General features: G+C 41.9%; 1 protein-coding gene across 1 annotated transcript in view; it reads right to left on the bottom strand.

Moving 5' to 3' along the window:
- Nucleotides 1–241: 241 nt before the first annotated feature.
- The window catches only part of LOC120028475 (chloride channel protein 2-like), a 63,146-nt gene continuing 45,557 nt past the window's right edge, over nucleotides 242–17,830 (bottom strand). Inside the window, exons 14-24 of the mRNA XM_038973680.1 lie at nucleotides 17,201–17,311; nucleotides 14,175–14,388; nucleotides 12,922–13,055; nucleotides 12,063–12,250; nucleotides 9,844–9,961; nucleotides 9,485–9,555; nucleotides 9,119–9,214; nucleotides 7,834–7,872; nucleotides 3,761–3,865; nucleotides 2,942–3,028; nucleotides 242–474 (exon numbers count right to left, since the gene is read on the bottom strand). Coding sequence (XP_038829608.1) covers nucleotides 268–474; nucleotides 2,942–3,028; nucleotides 3,761–3,865; nucleotides 7,834–7,872; nucleotides 9,119–9,214; nucleotides 9,485–9,555; nucleotides 9,844–9,961; nucleotides 12,063–12,250; nucleotides 12,922–13,055; nucleotides 14,175–14,388; nucleotides 17,201–17,311 — 1,370 coding nt within the window. The 3' untranslated portion in view covers nucleotides 242–267. The remainder of the gene's footprint in view (nucleotides 475–2,941; nucleotides 3,029–3,760; nucleotides 3,866–7,833; nucleotides 7,873–9,118; nucleotides 9,215–9,484; nucleotides 9,556–9,843; nucleotides 9,962–12,062; nucleotides 12,251–12,921; nucleotides 13,056–14,174; nucleotides 14,389–17,200; nucleotides 17,312–17,830) is intronic.

Raw genomic sequence — 17,830 nt, 5'->3', positions numbered from 1 at the left:
CCAACCGGGAGGAGGGGTAAAGGAGAGAGGGATGGAGAGGAAGGTTAGGAGAGGAGTAAGAGGAGAGAACTCTAGTCCAGAATTAAATATTGATCCAAGCCATGAGTTTGCAGCATCGGTTGTGGTTTTGAGTTAGAGGGGGTCAACGCTCCTCCTACTCCTCGCCAACACACCTGTCCCCATCCCTGTGTCACCTGTCCCCATCCCCGTCCACCTGTCCTCATCCTCGTCCCCGTCCACATCCCCGTCAACCTATCCCCGTCCACCTCACTTGGACTTCTCGTCAGAGTCGGAGGCTCGGTGCTCCTGGGGGAGGGACATCAACTTTCGGCGGTTCCACAGCTTGTGGAGATCTCTGGCTTTGTTCTCGTTGTTCATAATGGTGCCACTGGTGCCGCTGTCCCGGAAACTGGCCAGAGGGGGGCGCACATTCACCCCCTTCACTGCCACAGAGCCCTCGATGGCCTTCTGCAGCTATAGAGATAATGACAAAGAAATAGTGGGTCAACAAAGGTGAAGCGACTTGCCCAATCCAAACCCAACCCCTAGCCTGGACACTTTGACACTTAGGGACTACAGGTCACAGTTATTGAGTACCAGTCAATTTGGGATTGAGTATAAATTAGGCTCAGTATCAGAGAGGACAGCTCAATCTGTACAGTGACTAATAATGTGTGTAAACCCTGGATTGCTGATGCTATGTATTTGCCAATGAAAGACTTTGAAGCCACCGGCCAGCCATATTGGCACTCCCCAGAAGGAGCAATCCTCCATAGGAATGAATGGAATTTTATAGTATTTCAATGAAATAATTCAAGGACAAAATTACATCTATTTAAGTATTCTTTGTTGCAGTGGGGACCAGGGTTGCAAAACTACCGGTCATTTACCAAAGTTACTGGAATCTTGTAATTAACAGAAAATCTATCGTAACTTTGGTAATTTATACTTGAAAAACATGAATAAAATTGTTAAATTACGAGCCTAGTTGGTTAAGCCACAGAAAAAGCAAGCAACCTTCCCGCTAGCCATGATTGGCTGAGATAATGAGATGGCTGGACATGCCCGAGAGATGAGTTTGGATTGGTCTGCCATATAGCACACTTCTGTCTATTTGAGCTGGTCAGTATGTGTAGGTAATCCTGTCTAACGCTGTTTAAAAAAAATATGGATTGCTTAGTAGAACTGCATAAGTGTTGCTCTCCACTTTCTGGAGGACCAAGTTTTGAAATCAGTGGAATTAGAGTATGATAGCTAAGGAGATGGAGAAAACACCTGTCTCCGGATTACATCTTCAAACCAAGGGAAACCATGGCATCCATAACAGGGAGAAGCGTCCATCCATGATGTACACTACAGGTCAAAAGTTTTAGAACACCTACTCATTCAAGGGTTTTTCTTTATTTTTATTATTTTCTACATTGTAGAATAATAGTGAAGACATCAAAACTAGGAAATAACACATATGGAATCATGTAGTAACCAAAAAATGTTTTAAACAAATCAAATAATATTTTATATTTGAGATTCTTCAAATAGCCACCCTTTGCCTTGATGACAGCTTTGCACACTCTTGGCATTCTCTCAACCTGCTTAACCTGGAATGCTTTTCCAACAGTCTTGAAGGAGTTCTCACAGATGCTGAATTCTGGTAGTTTACTGGTAGTTTCCAATAATATACCCTCCCTTTGCAACCCTAATGGGAACAGTACTTAAAAAAATAAATACAAATTAATATATTTTTTTAATTTGTATGTTTAGCTTACATAATATATTTTTAAAGTATGCATTAAGGTGTCTGTAATAGAATTAACATGGCAAAACAAAAAATTAAATTAATAAAGGCATTTCTATAGCTTCCAAAATAGATTTTTTACAACGGTGGGGGAGTGCCAAGATGGAGGCGCGGTGGCTTCAAAACGGCGCCCCTAGTCAGTCATCTAGTGCATATATAAACCATTGACAGTCTTAGGCAAGTGTAGACCAAAGTGGAATGGTGATGTTTAACAATGGCAATATTACAGGGCGGTTGCTATGGTGATTCTAGGTGATAATATAGGGAGTGTGGCTATGCTACCATGGTAATAAATTAAAGATGATGAACAATGTTGTTTTGAACTCAACATATATTGGCCCCAACAATAGCCATAATCAGACGTCGTCATATACTCCACCCCTCTCCTCCCCCAACCATGACAGACATCTGGGAAACAACAGTTTCTAGGCAGACATGTTTCTCACTTACACACACACACATACACACACTCCCCAGTTATTAGAAAGCATAAGGAGAGCTGAATGCAGCAGTGCTGTGTGACAGAGACGAGGAGAGGAGGTGAGGCGAGGAGAAGCAAAGAGAGGAGAGGAGACGAGAGGGCGAGAAGAGGAGAGGCAAGGAGAGGTGAGGCTCATCTCGCTGCTGTTTAACACCAAACAAAAGGCCTAAATGTCAGCCAGTGGAACAACACTGTGCTTAGCAACAATCCCCTGTTTTCCAGCCAACTGACAAAGACAGAGTGCCGCCGCCTGCTTTGTTTGTGAAGAGAGCGAGAGCGAGCGAGAGAGAGCGAGAGAGAGCGAGAGAGAGAGAGAGAGAGAGAGAGAGAGAGAGAGAGAGAGAGAGAGAGAGAGAGAGAGAGAGAGAGAGACAAATATAGAAAGAACAAGAGACAGAAAGAGGAGAGACTGCAAGGAACATTAACTAGTCATTTGTCTCGCTGTCTGTCACATAACAAGGCACGGAAGGAGCGAAGGTCATTGATACTGACGGTATGTGTGTGATGGTGGTGACAATTATGCTGATGATTGTGACAGTGAGAAAGATGATGATGATGGAGAGGTCTATGACAATGGTGGCTGTTGTTATGTTGTAATCGATGATGATGATGATGGGACAGTGCCATGTTGATGTGCTCAACCCCAGGTGATCTGCATCACTCACCTCTTTGAGGGACACCACTCCGATGAGTCGTCCAATGCTGGTGACGTAGGCATGGTCCAACCCCAGCAGAGAGAAGATGGTGTGGGTCTGGGGACAAGAGAACAATACACTTAGAACCCACATTTAGAACACTTAGAACCAACATCTAGAACACTTAGAACCATAGATTCCTTTTTGACATTCATATGGAGGCCCCTCTGAATCACAAAACAGTAAACATCTGAAAGCAGCTATTAAACTACAGCAGTTAGCGCATTAGAACAGTCAGCTCAGTGGTCACTGGAGAGCTGAATGGTGTGCAAGTTCCTTCCTCATTCAACTAATGAAGTAAATCAGCAAGTCATCAAAAGTAATCACCTTGATTAGCCTAATCGGGTGTTTGAGCACCACAGAGCTAGATTGTTGTGAAAGGTACAACATCCCTACTGATACTGTAGGCTACTAGAACCTCAAGTGAACCACACAGACAGCAGCTTGAGCCTAAACCCAAATCACAGGAAATAGAATAACCTTATTGTTATTTAAATATTTAATGCAATGGGAGTTAACCATTACAATGTACCAGGAAACAAACACATAAAACAGCATGGAATACACATTACCCAGACTGATAGACGCAAGAGAACAAACACCAGTCTCCATAAAACACACACAAATGCGAGTGTGTGTGCTTGCACTGCAGTGGCTATAATAGCAATAACACTGGACTATCCATCTACAAAGCGCATTTTACAAAATAATCCTGGATTTATTTAGTGAAAAGTGGGTACTGAGCAGTATAACGGAGATAAACAGACAGACAGACAGACAGACACAGACCTTATGTAGTGAGGTGCTCTCCACCAGTTGGATGGGGGCGGGGTCGATCATGCAGTTGTCGAAGTTCACCTGCTCGTCAAGCTGGTTCTCCTCCCACTCTGCAATCTGCAAACCCGAGGAGGATAAAGAGGAGAGTGGAGAGAAACATTATGGAAGTACTCAACCACTCAGACATTGGGCTGGCACAATTACCGTATAACCATGTAACCGACGGTTATGGATGAAGACCGTCATGGACAGAAAGTTGTCATAACTGTAATAAATAAATTGATAAAATAAAAATACAAATCCTAACAAACAGCTGACTGAATGACTTCAATTCAGCGGCAGCACATATAGAAATAGGTGAATAGAACAGGCTTGGAACCTGTAACCCTGGCAAGTTGACAGGTAAAGTCATGGGTGCACTCACAATGGCTACCTGGTATTGTGATGCCATAATTTGCTTTGTAATATATGCAGAATGTTAATTCAAATGATGTTAACTGATGTGGCTCATGCACTGGAAAGTATTTTTTTGTAACGTTAGTGGAGTTGAATTACATTTACATTTTAGTCATTTAGCGACTTATGATAGTGAGCGCATACATTTTCATACTTTTTTCATACTGAACCAACAAAGCACAGCACATATTTGAGCAAATATTTTCCTTTCTGCTTTGCTCTGTTGGAATCGGCTAAACTTTGATCATTGAGGTAGTAAATGAATGATAGGAAATGAAAGAGACGATGTTAGAAGTTAATGGTTCTCTGAAGAAAGACAGAAGGCTTTGGAATGTATTCGATGGAGGAGAGGAGAGCTATGTGTTGATATAGGGAAAACAGATGGATATCTGTGGGTCAGAAGGTGAGGAATAAGGTCAGTTCCCCTTAAGGGAGTAATCAGGGTTGCTATCTGGTTACCTTCTTTCCTGTGGAGCCATAAACTGTAAGGAAGAGGAGTGTCTTAAGTAAGATGTATATAAACTGTGATGTCTGAAATGTTTTGCTGTCTGATTTCAGCTGTACAGAACCTTTGGGAATGATTAAACTTGGTTAAAGCTTCTCTAGTGTCCGTGAGTTATTTACTCTGAAAAATAAGACCCTAACAGCTCCTATGGATATGCTAGCTATGACTGCCAGTCCACCCATTATGCTGTCATTGACTTGAATGGGTGGGACACCTGTTCTCTTCATTCTATTTCTATGGCAGCACATGCAGTCAAGAGCGGAGGAGAAAATGTGTTTAAAAAAATAAAAAAGAATACACATTTTTTTAAATGCTATTCGAACGGTTATTACGGTGACAGCGGTCATTTGGCTGGCCAGTTATCATCATCCAAAATCCCATGATCGTCACAGCCCTACTACACATGGTGAGAAAGAACGGCTATGGCTTATATTTTCAATTCCTTAAAAGGACCCCCCCGAGGAAGTTGCCACCACTATTTAAACTTAATTTCCTGTCCTAGAGAGGAAATCAATGTTTAGGTTCCACCTCCAAAGAATGACAAAGCCTACTTGTACATATTCACAAATTGGATGTGGGAATTTCCACATGGAGTTGATTAACATCAACAAATAGGGCATTGACACCTGTCTGTGTAGCTGGCTAACATGCTAACTAACCATATTTAGCTAGCGAATGTTATATGTTGCTGTTTTTTTAACTACACAATATTCAAAAGATCAGCCAGCTGGCTCTATAGCTAGTTCTGGAACTGGATTTGTCATAAGCATTGATTTAGGAAAAACTTCGCCACAGATGGAAACCCCTGTCATCTTTGACTTCGTCATCTATTGTTATCGCCAAACCTTTGGCATTGTCCATAAATTGCGGCCACGAATCCGCCATAAAGATAGTTAGAAAGAATAAGATGAAGCTCCAGTAATGTGGATAACCATTGAAAGATAGCTGATATGCGTTTTCTACATTGTAATGGACACGGTGCAACCCTTGATAGGTAGACTGCTGGCAGGCTGCAGTACAGCAAAGCCAAATCAACCCGTGCTCACAGGGGACGTGAAATGATAGGCTACAATGACTTTGCTCATGATCATGTACTCCGCAGATGACGTGTAACTATACATTTTATTTTTCGGGTGCCTTTTCATTACCTGGATAGACACTTGTGGTTTCTAGCTAACTTTACACCAATCAAAGCAGTGGAGCGTCTAGTGAAGCAAAACTTTAGTGGTCAAAACCATTCATCTTGGGGCGACGGGGGGAGCGGGTTTGCAAAATGCTATCATATCACGCAATTATACCCTTAATAAAACGGTCAGATATATGCAGTATATTTTTAATACAGACTAGCTCAAAAATAAGTGAAAATTTACAAATTATCCAATGGATTATGTACATTTTTTCTGGGGGGAAAAAAACATACATTTGCACCGTCCATGGCTCAGGCGGCCAAGTGGACACAAGGCTGTTTCGCTCATCTCAGTCACAAAGAGGAATAACTTTGCAGCTGTTTCTGATTAATAAACAATGTCATGTTGGTGGCTGGCAACATTCAAATGAAACCCAGTGCTGAAATTAAACGTAGGCTGAAAATAATTTCTTTATCATATTTTAGGAAAAGATACTGCATTCACAAGGATTTGCACGAAATGGGCTCTCCGGATTTGTCTATTCAAGCCCAAATATATCATACTTTGACCAAAACCATGATTTATTGGCTTCAATCGTTGTGCAACATCATGGGTAAACATCGTATTTCAGTTGAAAAATGTTTTTCTGTGGGTCACTCATTAATATTTCAGAAGACAAAATCATTCCTTTTGGAATAGACATTAAACTCCAGTGATTGTTACCTATATAGGCTTCTGCAAATCTAAATGCTAATAGTTGAGCAAATATGAGAGTGATATGCATAATAAGCATGGTAGCAGTTGAAACGGAAATGTGAGATTAAAGGAATTATAGATTATGGAATGCAGTGAAAAAATCTCTGAATATTTCAATTGAGGTACCACCAATAATTCCTGCATTAATCTAAAATCCAATCATTCCTAATACCAACCAAATCACTTTGCAAACCCCAACGCTAATTTAAATCCCTACCCAAACATCAACCCTAATTTCAATCCCTACCCAAACATCAACCCTAATTTCAATCCCTATCCAAACATCAACCCTAATTTCAATCCCTACCCAAACATCAACCCTAATTTCAATCCCTATCCAAACCCCAACGCTAATTTAAATCCCTACCCAAACATCAACCCTAATTTCAATCCCTACCCAAACATCAACCCTAATTTCAATCCCTATCCAAACATCAACCCTAATTTCAATCCCTATCCAAACCCCAACGCTAATTTAAATCCCTACCCAAACATCAACCCTAATTTCAATCCCTACCCAAACATCAACCCTAATTTCAATCCCTATCCAAACATCAACCCTAATTTCAATCCCTACCCAAACATCAACCCTAATTTCAATCCCTATCCAAACATCAACCCTAATTTCAATCCCTATCCAAACATCAACCCTAATTTCAATCCCTACCCAAACATCAACCCTAATTTCAATCCCTACCCAAACATCAACCCTAATTTAAATCCCTACCCAAACATCAACCCTAATTTCAATCCCTACCCAAACATCAACCCTAATTTCAATCCCTATCCAAACATCAACCCTAATTTCAATCCCTACCCAAACATCAACCCTAATTTAAATCCCTACCCAAACATCAACCCTAATTTCAATCCCTATCCAAACATCAACCCTAATTTCAATCCCTACCCAAACATCAACCCTAATTTAAATCCCTACCCAAACATCAACCCTAATTTCAATCCCTACCCAAACATCAACCCTAATTTCAATCCCTATCCAAACTCCACTTCCTTTAAGCCTAGGTGGTTTCCTGTTTTATGTGGCTACAGTGTCTGGCTGTGATCCCTGGTGCAGAGATAATAGATGCCCATAGAGATTCCAGCTTTGATGAGGCTATTCATACACAGTGACTAATTATTCCCCTGATAACCAGTAAATACACTGTAGCATAGACAGACAGCACTGAAACATCCTGAGAGAAAAGGGTGAAAGAGGGAGAGAAAGTGTTGTAGGGTCTCACCTCTCTGATGGTCATGTCATCATCCACATCGAAGTCATCCTGAGAGGAGAGGGACAGGAAACAGATCAACACACTTACACTGCAAACACACACCAAGCGATAAATGGTTGAAGGTTTTATTTCTACAATCTAGCTATATGATGAATGGATGCTTTTATGATATGGATGTGTCATACATATAGTCTATGGATATGAAATAAAATCAATGTTTAATGACATAAAACCTTGAACTATTTAATTTCCAGATTGCTGTTCTCTTGACTATTTATGAATAACACAATTACCATTTTATATTTTGTCAGTGGGGTAAATACAAAATGTTATCATGTTGTATATGTTGTAATCATCATTCTTAATTCAGAATTGGTCAGTTGTTTCATTGATAGACATGAATGGCTGTTTGAGCGTAGCAGCGTTGGTAATTAGACAGTGTATCATGGTTTATGGTGTCATTTTCCAGATACTTCAAATAATTCCTCCTCTCATGCATTATGGGTTCCTTGGTGGTTGTAAGTGTAATTGCTTTGTCATTGAACAGGAGGATAAGAACTGCCCGTCTTACCAACAGGATGTTCTTCTGATTTCTGTTGTCCTCCATAGATAGACATGCATGGTAACCCCCCCCCCCCCCCCCCCCCCCCCGCTCCCATCACAACCCCCACCCAGCCTTCCATCTTCAGTATGACATATGGTTTCATGGCAAGTGGTATGAACAACTATAGAAGATGAAAAGGGGAGGAGTTTGGTTCTGTGGAGGGGCGGGCCCCACCCACAAACCAGGAGAAGGTCACTGATTGGACGCCTCTAATGACATGGCTGATGATAGACAGCGTAGCAGCATGCTTTGCTTGAACTGCGACGTCCCTTAAGTTGCCCGCAGCTTAACCCCACCACCCTGACCATGGAAAGACCACGTTTGGACCACATAGACACGGTTTGTAGTCTTTTGGGGTTTAGGGTGTCATAGCTAGAGAGGCGGTCGAGTTCTCCACGACCACTACTGACTTCTTGACCAATCAGTTTGCATTCTGACGATGAGGTCAGAGTTAAAACTACCTAACAGCCAATCAGAAGAGTATGACTATGTGTCAGAGGTCAGTAAGAGTTCACAGACAGGGAGGAGGGCGTTCAACACATTTGTCTCAATGGCACAGATCGGCATGGCTCAGCTCGGCACAGATCAAAGTCCACAGGCATGGATTAGCCCTGCAGCGGATGGCGAATGGTTGATTGGATGGCTGACCAGTTGCTGGGCAGTTTCCTTGGGCATTCCCAGCATTCTTACCACAACGAATATCCTGATGCGCTTGGGTGGCCTCCTAAACTCAGGAGACGCAGAGCTCGATGCAGTGCCCTTTATGTTGATGTTGACATTGTTGTTCTTCCAGTGGCCAAAGACAAGAACAACGTTAACACAACATCTCTGCCACGCTGGGCAAATGCACCCCCAACTCTGAAGCTCCCCCAACTCTCAAAAAATAGAGTCATGCCTAACCTAAGTAGAGGTGTGGAGGCTTAAGTTGGAGGTGTCACTCAAAGAGATTGAACAGGAAGTGATTATGTATCGGAGAGTGATTGATGGTGAACTTCTAGAAGAGGGAGAGTTTGTAAAGGAGGTAGGAGTGTGTGTGTTTTCTGACAGGTGTCTCACCTCCAGGCCTTCTATATCAGGTCTGGCACGGAAGAGGTTCTTCAAGGTGCTGCCAGAGTGGTCCTGTGGACCTGAGAAAGGGAGAGAGAGAGACTATTGAAGAAGCTCTAAGTAATTCAAAAAGTACTTAGTTGTTTAATAATTTGCAAAAGTCTAAGCAGTTGAGGGGGGTTCTAAACTGACTTATGGAATTGTTTTAAGAAGGTCATACTATTGATCATTTAGCTATTTGATTTAGAATTTTAGGACCCTTTCAGAATAAAAAATAAATTAAATACAATTATTTGAGAGACATGGAAGGAGAGATAGAGACCATTGATGTTGGTAATACAAGTTCCTCTGTGTGTGTTTCCTCTTACTTGTAGGCATGGGTATCTCAGTAGGGCGGTCCACCACAGAGGGTCTCTTCAGGGCCGGCTTCAGTGGCTTCATGGAGGGGGTAGGAGTGGAACTGAGGGAAGACTCCTCTGTGGAGATCTATACACACACACACACACACACACACACACACACACACACACACACACACACACACACACACACACACACACACACACACACACACACACACACACACACACACACACACACACACACACACACACACACACACACACACACACGTTACTATTCATGGGTTGCATGTTTCGTCACAATATTGTTTTGAACGCTTGTTTGGGTCTGATGCCCGACTGAGCATTCTACTCAATGCATTGTCAATGAGCGCTAATGAAGATTTCCTCAAAAGTGCATTCCAATGGCTTGGAAATACTATGACATTCAAAAGGAGGAACATAATTAGTAGGAAAACATTTTGTCATAATTTTGATGTAGCCAGATTAACTGAGAGGCCACCGGATTGTAGCTAGCTAGCGTTAGCATTGCTAGCTATTTTTGATTAACTTAGCAAGCTAATGACAACATTGGCATCTGTCTAAAGTAAATTTGACAGCATGATAATGCTGATAAAGTTGTTTCCTACTAAATATTTTACTACTTTAGCAATGTCATCATATTTTTAGGCACTATAGTGTAATTTTGATGAAATAATAGTTAGCCTCTGTCCAGAATGACTGGGCGGCAGAGGACGGCTGAAGAACGTTCATAACAATGACATGACGCGACCAATTCACAATGGTGCAACCTATGAATACACTCTGAATACATATAATCAATAGTACAGTTCATGCTGTACCTGTTGCCTAAATAAAGGAAACACTTGAGTAAATGAGGGATACAAAGTATATTGAAAGCAGGTGCTTCCACACAGGTGTGGTTCCTGAGTTAATTAAGCAATTAACATCCCATCATACTTAGGGTCATATATAAAAATTCCCAATTGCCCATTATTTTGTCTACAATGACTAGAAGAGATCTCAGTGACTTTGATAGAGAGGTCTCAAAGTAGCATAGGGGGTTTAAAGGGTGTGTTTGTGTGTGTGTGTGTGTGTGTGTGTGTGTGTGTGTGTGTGTGTGTGTGTGTGTGTGTGTGTGTGTGTGTGTGTGTGTGTGTGTGTGTGTGTGTGTGTGTGTGTGTGTGTGTATGTATGTGTGTGTGTGTGTGTGTGTGTGCGTGTCTCAGTCACCAGATCTCAACCCAATTGAACACTTATGTGAGATTCTGGAGCGGCGATCTGTCTGTTTCTCGTTCTCTGTCTCTCTCTCTGTCTGTTTGTTTGTTTCTCTCTGTCTCAGTCTGTCTCTCCCTCTCTCTGTCTCAATTCAATTCAATTCTAGGGGCTTTATTGGCATTGGAAACATATGTTAACACTGCCAAAGGAAGTGAAGTAGATAGTAAACTTTACACTCATAGAAGTTCCAAAAGAATAAAGACATTACAAATTTGATATTATGTATATATACAGTGTTGTAACGATGTGCAAATGGTTAAAGTACAAAGGGGAAAATAAATAAACATAAATATGGGTTGTATTTACAATGGTGTTTGTTCTTCACTGGTTGCCAGTGGAAGTGCAGCTCAGTTTCCACCTCATTTTGTGGGCAGTGTGCACATAGCCTGTTTTCTCTTGAGAACCAGGTCTGCCTACGGCGGCTTTCTCAATTGCAAGGCTATGCTCACTGAGTCTGTACATAGTCAAAGCTTTCCTTAAGTTTGGGTCAGTCACAGTGGTCAGGTATTCTGCTACTGTGTACTCTCTGTGTAGGGCCAAATAGCATTCTAGTTTGCTCTGTTTTTTGTTAATTCTTTCCAATGTGTCAAGTAATTCTCTTTTTGTTTTCTCATGATTTGGTTGGGTCTAATTGTGTTGCTCTCCTGGGGCTCTGTGGGATCTTTTTGTGTTTGTGAACAGAGCCCCAGGACTCTATCTCTCCCTCTGTCTGTCTCTCTCTCCTGGCCTCTTACTGATGGGACAGTAAAGGCTTGTTAAAACTCTTTCTCTCACAGATACAGCCAATATCAACCATGAGACTAGAAGAATTTCATATAGTTTTATTTCCCCTTTCACTATGAAAAGTGCCTAGGTTCTCTTACCCTCCTTCACTGATCCAGTCTTCAAGACTGTGAGCGTATGCACCACATCTTATACAGATGTATTTGTACTTTTACCTTATTGACCTGGAAGTGGACCTCCTGGTTGACCATGGTGGAGCGGTCCTCGCTGCTTGGGTGGGAGACCACCGACAGGCGCTTATCAGCTGTGGCCCGGTCTCTCAGGTACTTCAGCCTCCGTGGCCGGCCCAGCTGTAGGGACAGGAGGGCCTGGAGCTGGGCACGCTCAATAGAACCCAGCAGGATCATCGACTCTGAGGGGGGGACGAGGGGGTAGAGGTGGAGAGGGAGAAAAAGTAAGTAGGGAGTGAGGGGTGAAGAGAGGACATAGATGATGGGCAGAGGAGAAGAACAATGATGGAAGAGAGGAGAAATGGAGAGAGGGGCCAGGAGATTAGAGTGAGAGAGGAGGGGGAGGACAGAGTGGGAAGATGGGATGGAGGAGAGGAGAAGATGTATTTTAGAACAGTAGTTAATGTGCAGACTGCAGGGGACTCCTAACGAATCACAACAACATGGTGAGTGATGTAACTGAGAACAGCCAGGAGTCTGAGTGTGTGTGTGTGTGTGTGTGTGTGTGTGTGTGTGTGTGTGTGTGTGTGTGTGTGTGTGTGTGTGTGTGTGTGTGTGTGTGTGTGTGTGTGGCATACAGTACAGTGTGTATGAGGGGGTATGTTTGTTTGTTTTAAATAATTGCCTTTTTGTGTGGAATTTGTTTATTATATCTTGGTTAAATGCCCCAGCTAATTGCTTTGGCATCGCTTCACAATTACAACAGACTTGGCATAAGAATACATAACTTGAATGTGTGTGTGGGGGAGCATTTATTTGACTGAAAATGTTCTGTAGTGTCTATAATGTGTCTGCATCTGTAAATGATGAGTGTGTATTTGTGTGTGTTTGTGGGTGTGTGCGTGTGTCTCACCACTGGACTCGAGCAGGGCTAGGGTCTTGAGGTGTCCGGACAGCAGTACATCATGCAGGTCTCTGTAGCAGCAGTTGAGGGTGATGTACATCACATCACTGATCATGATGTCCTCCACACAAATGTTATACTTCCTGAAGGACGAGAGGAGGAGTGGAAGAGAGGGAGGGGGTATTAGCACCACCCATACAGTCAGTACAGGTTTCCATTGACTCAGGTTTATTAGACAAAAGCAATGTCACAAAAGAAGAAATGTTCTAAAGATCGACAACATTTGTAACTGTTCAACAGGGGGGGATTTTTATTTTGCCAAACTTTCTTTATTGCGAGAAATGATGGAATCTGTGTTTTTCTAATAAATAAATAAAAATGTCCAAATCATTTTGAAGGTACGCGGGCCATGTTTTGCCATCACGTAACTATAAAACTCCACTCCACATTTCATTCTAAAGGCATACTGCTAGCAAAATCTATTGTTCAACTATAAAAATAATGTTTCTTTGCAGGACATGGATTGTCCTGACTCAAGAATGACTGAATTGCTTCACCTTGCTTTTCTGGTTGGCTGGCAAGTTTCACCATCCAATTATTTCAGATCTAGGCCTATAGGAGTGCAAGTTTCACCGTGGCAATATGTTGGGACATGAGAATTATTAGAATATGGCAAATATTAGTAAATTAATGCATTCTATCCATGCTGGTGTTCGCGGACTACCTGAGACGTGAAACAGATAGGTGGGAGGGCATACAGGCAGTCACCAATTTATTCATGCGCAATTTGTCTAAATGGGTAACGGAAACACTTCAACCACTTCATTATTCAACACTAGGTTTTTGTGAAAAACTTTTTTAAAATTGTACGTGTGACGTCATCACGTCCAGCTGTTTTTTGGACAAAAGATAGTTAAATGGAAATGCACAGTAGCAGGCAATTGTCACATCGATTTTCTATACAAACTTTCTAAATGTCGACCAAAAGTAATTGGACAAGTTAATGGAAACATAGCTTGTTAATGGAAACATAGCTTGTTAATGGAAACATAGCTTGTGAGTGATGACTGTTAGAAAATGGGCACAAAAGGTTAACCCTCAGGTAGCGTAGTGGTTAGAGTGATGGGCCAGTAACTGAAAGCTTGCTGTTTCAAATACCAGAGCTGACAATATGAAAAATCGGTTGATTTATCCTTGAGCAAGGCACTTAAACCCTAATTTGCTCCAGGGATAGATAGACAGATAGGTGTAGTCCTACATACTCGTGGTGTCCCCATCCCAGCTCAGGGAGGTAAGGTAGTTTCTTGATCATGATGAGGGAGTCATATAGCGAGGGCTGGAGGGACTGGGCCACGGCGTTGGCCAGTATCACCGCTATCATCACCGGCAGGATGTGGCTGATCTGACCTGTCAGCTCAAACACAACAACTGCCGTCGACACTGTGTGAGTGACTGCTCCAGACAGGGCCGCCGCACCTAAGAGGAGCAGGGGAGAGGAGGAGAAGAGAAGGGAAGAACAGAGGAGAGGCGGGAGAGAAGGGGAGAGGAAAGGAGAGCAGGGAATGGGTACAGATGAAGGTTGAGGTTACTGTCCATTGACATGACTAAAGTAGTAAAAGCAATATCAGTGTAATCATACTTCTCATCACCTCAACTCTATACTGAACCTTCATCAATAATACTGGAGCAACAAAGTGAGGAGGGAGGGATGAGAGGGGAGGGAAGGAGACGGTAGGTAGAGACAGGTGTTGGATTGAGATTACATTGTACCTCACACATTTAAAAAAAATTAAGAACCGTTATTGAAGCGAAAAAGAGATGAGTGGATAAAATGAGAAAAAATAAGGAGTTGAGAGAGTGGGTGGGAGGGGGGGTGCAGAGATAGAAGGGAGGGAGGGGGGGTGCAGAGATAGAAGGGAGGGAGGGAAGGTTGATTATTCCTAACTTTATTAGGAGGGAGGAGAGAGGGCGTGAGAGAGCAAGAGAGCGAGAGAGTGAGAAAAAGGGAGTGAGAGTGACTGAGAGAAAGAGAGAGAGAGAGAGAGAGAGAGAGAGAGAGAGAGAGAGAGAGAGAGAGAGAGAGAGAGAGAGAGAGGGCAAATCTAGCCATGCTGAAATGAAAGAGGGCTCATCAGAGAGAGACAGAAAGCTGAGGTGAGTGAACATCAGCACCCATTAGACACAAACACAGATGACATCAACCCCAGCACTGAACAACAGCATAATCAGCACAACAGTCAACAACAACGCTAACAGAATCACTCATAGCAACAACGTTAAAGGAAAATTCAACCCAAAAACGATCTTTTGGTATTTGTTGCATTAGTCAATTGTTGATATAGTCCCAAATGTTTTGCTTGTCAGCAATCAAGTTTTCAAGATTTGAAACTTTCAAAATACAGAAATCATCCACGTATGATGCAATTTGATTTCTGTACTTTGAAAGTTACATATCTTGAAAACTTGATTGCTGGCAAGCAAAACATTTGGGACTATGTCAACAATTGACTAATGAAACAAATAACAAAAGATTGTTTTTGGTGGAGTTTTCCTTTAAGAGGCATCTTACCAAATGGGACATCATATTGTTTTTGTCTGTGACATAAAGGGCTTTCTGGCTTTATCTGGCTTTGCACTACCTAATTGTTACAATAATGGTGCCTAGTTGTGTCTAGTCTTGAATAGGTATTGATAATCTTGTCTATCTGTACTGTCATGACGTTGCCCTCTTTGGACACAGCGAGCACCATCCCCCTACCTCTGCACCATCTCTCTCTCTCTCTCTCCTACACCCAGGCTGCAGTTAGGTAGGTCATAAATTCCTGGAGGAGATTCTTCCTCATGGCCACAGTATAGAGAGAGAGTGAGTTTTCATAGAGAGTACAAAGGAATTTCTTCCACCTCACAGAACTGGAGGTCCGAAAAATATTTATGTTCTGGAGAATGTATAAAAGATCGGTGAAGAATCCAGCTACGAACTGGTCCGTTTGGTACAATTTGTGAAACTCATGAGAGACAATACGGCCACATTACCATAACACTGTTTATATAATAGCCTCAGTTATGAGGCTTACATCTAATTGTTGTACAAAATGAATGAGTAAAGATGATACCATTTGTGAAATGACGGATGCTATGTAATGATGTTAATGTGAGAGAATTGTATTTCTGTTTAAAGTTTCACTAAGTCATTGGCACGCCCCCAGGGGCACAGACAGGACCTGGCGTCATGAGACAGCCCTTTTCGATGTTCCGAATAAAACCCCCACCTGGGTTTTCTATCACCAGACCAGCTTACCTCGATAACGAGAGGGCCAAGGTTTGAGACCGAAGACCGAGCTTACCTCAATTACGAGGGGGCTAAGGGTTGAGACGAGACCAGTACCTCTATCATAGAGGGAAATAAGGTTTAAGTAGATTGCTGAATCTTTTAACCATCCCACGTGGTTAAACTCTTAGACCATCGATACCGACAGAATAAGAACAAGTCTTTGATTTAATTACTAGTCTGCAGCTAGGAATTCGGTATCATTGAACGCGAAGACCGACAACCGCCAAAACATCTATTCTGTCACTCTGAGCTATCCATTCTAACCACAACAGAGAGAGGGCGGACAAACTCTCCAACAGAAACAAACTTTTCAACAGAGATCCCGACGACACACTGAGCATAAATATATATATTGATTGCAATTATTCCCGAATGAGTGAGCGTTCATGTGCAAAGGATTAGCATTTCAATTGTTATCATTATCAACTTTGTAGTGTCTCTTATCTTTCGTGCCCTTATCAGTCCCTCTGTCTAACAAGCCGCCATGCCGGTTTAGCCCACTAGGGCACATTCCCCTATCATTTCTTTGTAACCATATCTACTTTGTTTGTTTGTGTTACGCATTTCTGTGAGTACTTAGTTAGTAAATAAATGATTTTAAGACAATTGATGTATGGATGACTCATAGTGAAGACTGGGTTAGTGCAGATAACCAACAATTTACGACGTTTGGAATGAGACTAACGTGAGGTAAAGAATAATTCATTAATCAGCAGACCAAGTGATCAGATATTAAAATATCTGAAAGTTATATTAGGAAAATTATAACTTTTTAATCTGAATATTTTTCTTGGTGCCCCGACTTCCTAGTTAATTACAGTTACATGATTAAGTAGTTTAATCACGTAATAATAATTACAGAGAATTTTTGATAAAGATTAATATTCAGTTTAATGATGCCAAAGACACGACAGTACCAAACTTTGTCTTTGTGTTTATATTTCTACAGTAACTCACCTACGGCTGCGTACACTCCTGGCTCTATGGGGTAGATGGTGCCATCAGAGTGGACGCCATCAGGGAACCAGGTGGCCATGCTCTCCCCGACCAGACGGCCAAACGCTGCCCCTAGAACACACAAACACACACACATTGTTAATCAGAAAGTAACATATTGGTACACAGACACTCACAAGACTGAATAGCATATCCGCAGGGTTAACATTATTGTTGAAACACACAAGTTGTTAATGAGAGAGTAACATATTGTTACACAGACACTCACAAGACTGAATAGCATATCCGCAGGGTTAACATTATTGTTGAAACACACAAGTTGTTAATGAGAGAGTAACATATTGGTACACAGACACTCACAAGACTGAATAGCATATCCGCAGGGTTAACATTATTGTTGAAACACACAAGTTGTTAATGAGAGAGTAACATATTGGTACACAGACACTCACAAGACTGAATAGCATATCCGCAGGGTTAACATTAATGTTGAAACACACAAGTTGTTAATGAGAGAGTAACATATTGGTACACAGACACTCACAAGACTGAATAGCATATCCGCAGGGTTAACATTATTGTTGAAACACACAAGTTGTTAATGAGAGAGTAACATATTGTTACACAGAC

This window comes from Salvelinus namaycush, chromosome 34, assembly GCF_016432855.1.
Source record: "Salvelinus namaycush isolate Seneca chromosome 34, SaNama_1.0, whole genome shotgun sequence".
Classification (NCBI taxonomy): domain Eukaryota; kingdom Metazoa; phylum Chordata; class Actinopteri; order Salmoniformes; family Salmonidae; genus Salvelinus; species Salvelinus namaycush.
Note: the sequence above shows the minus strand (reverse complement) of the source record. Positions and strands in the feature narration are given on the sequence as shown.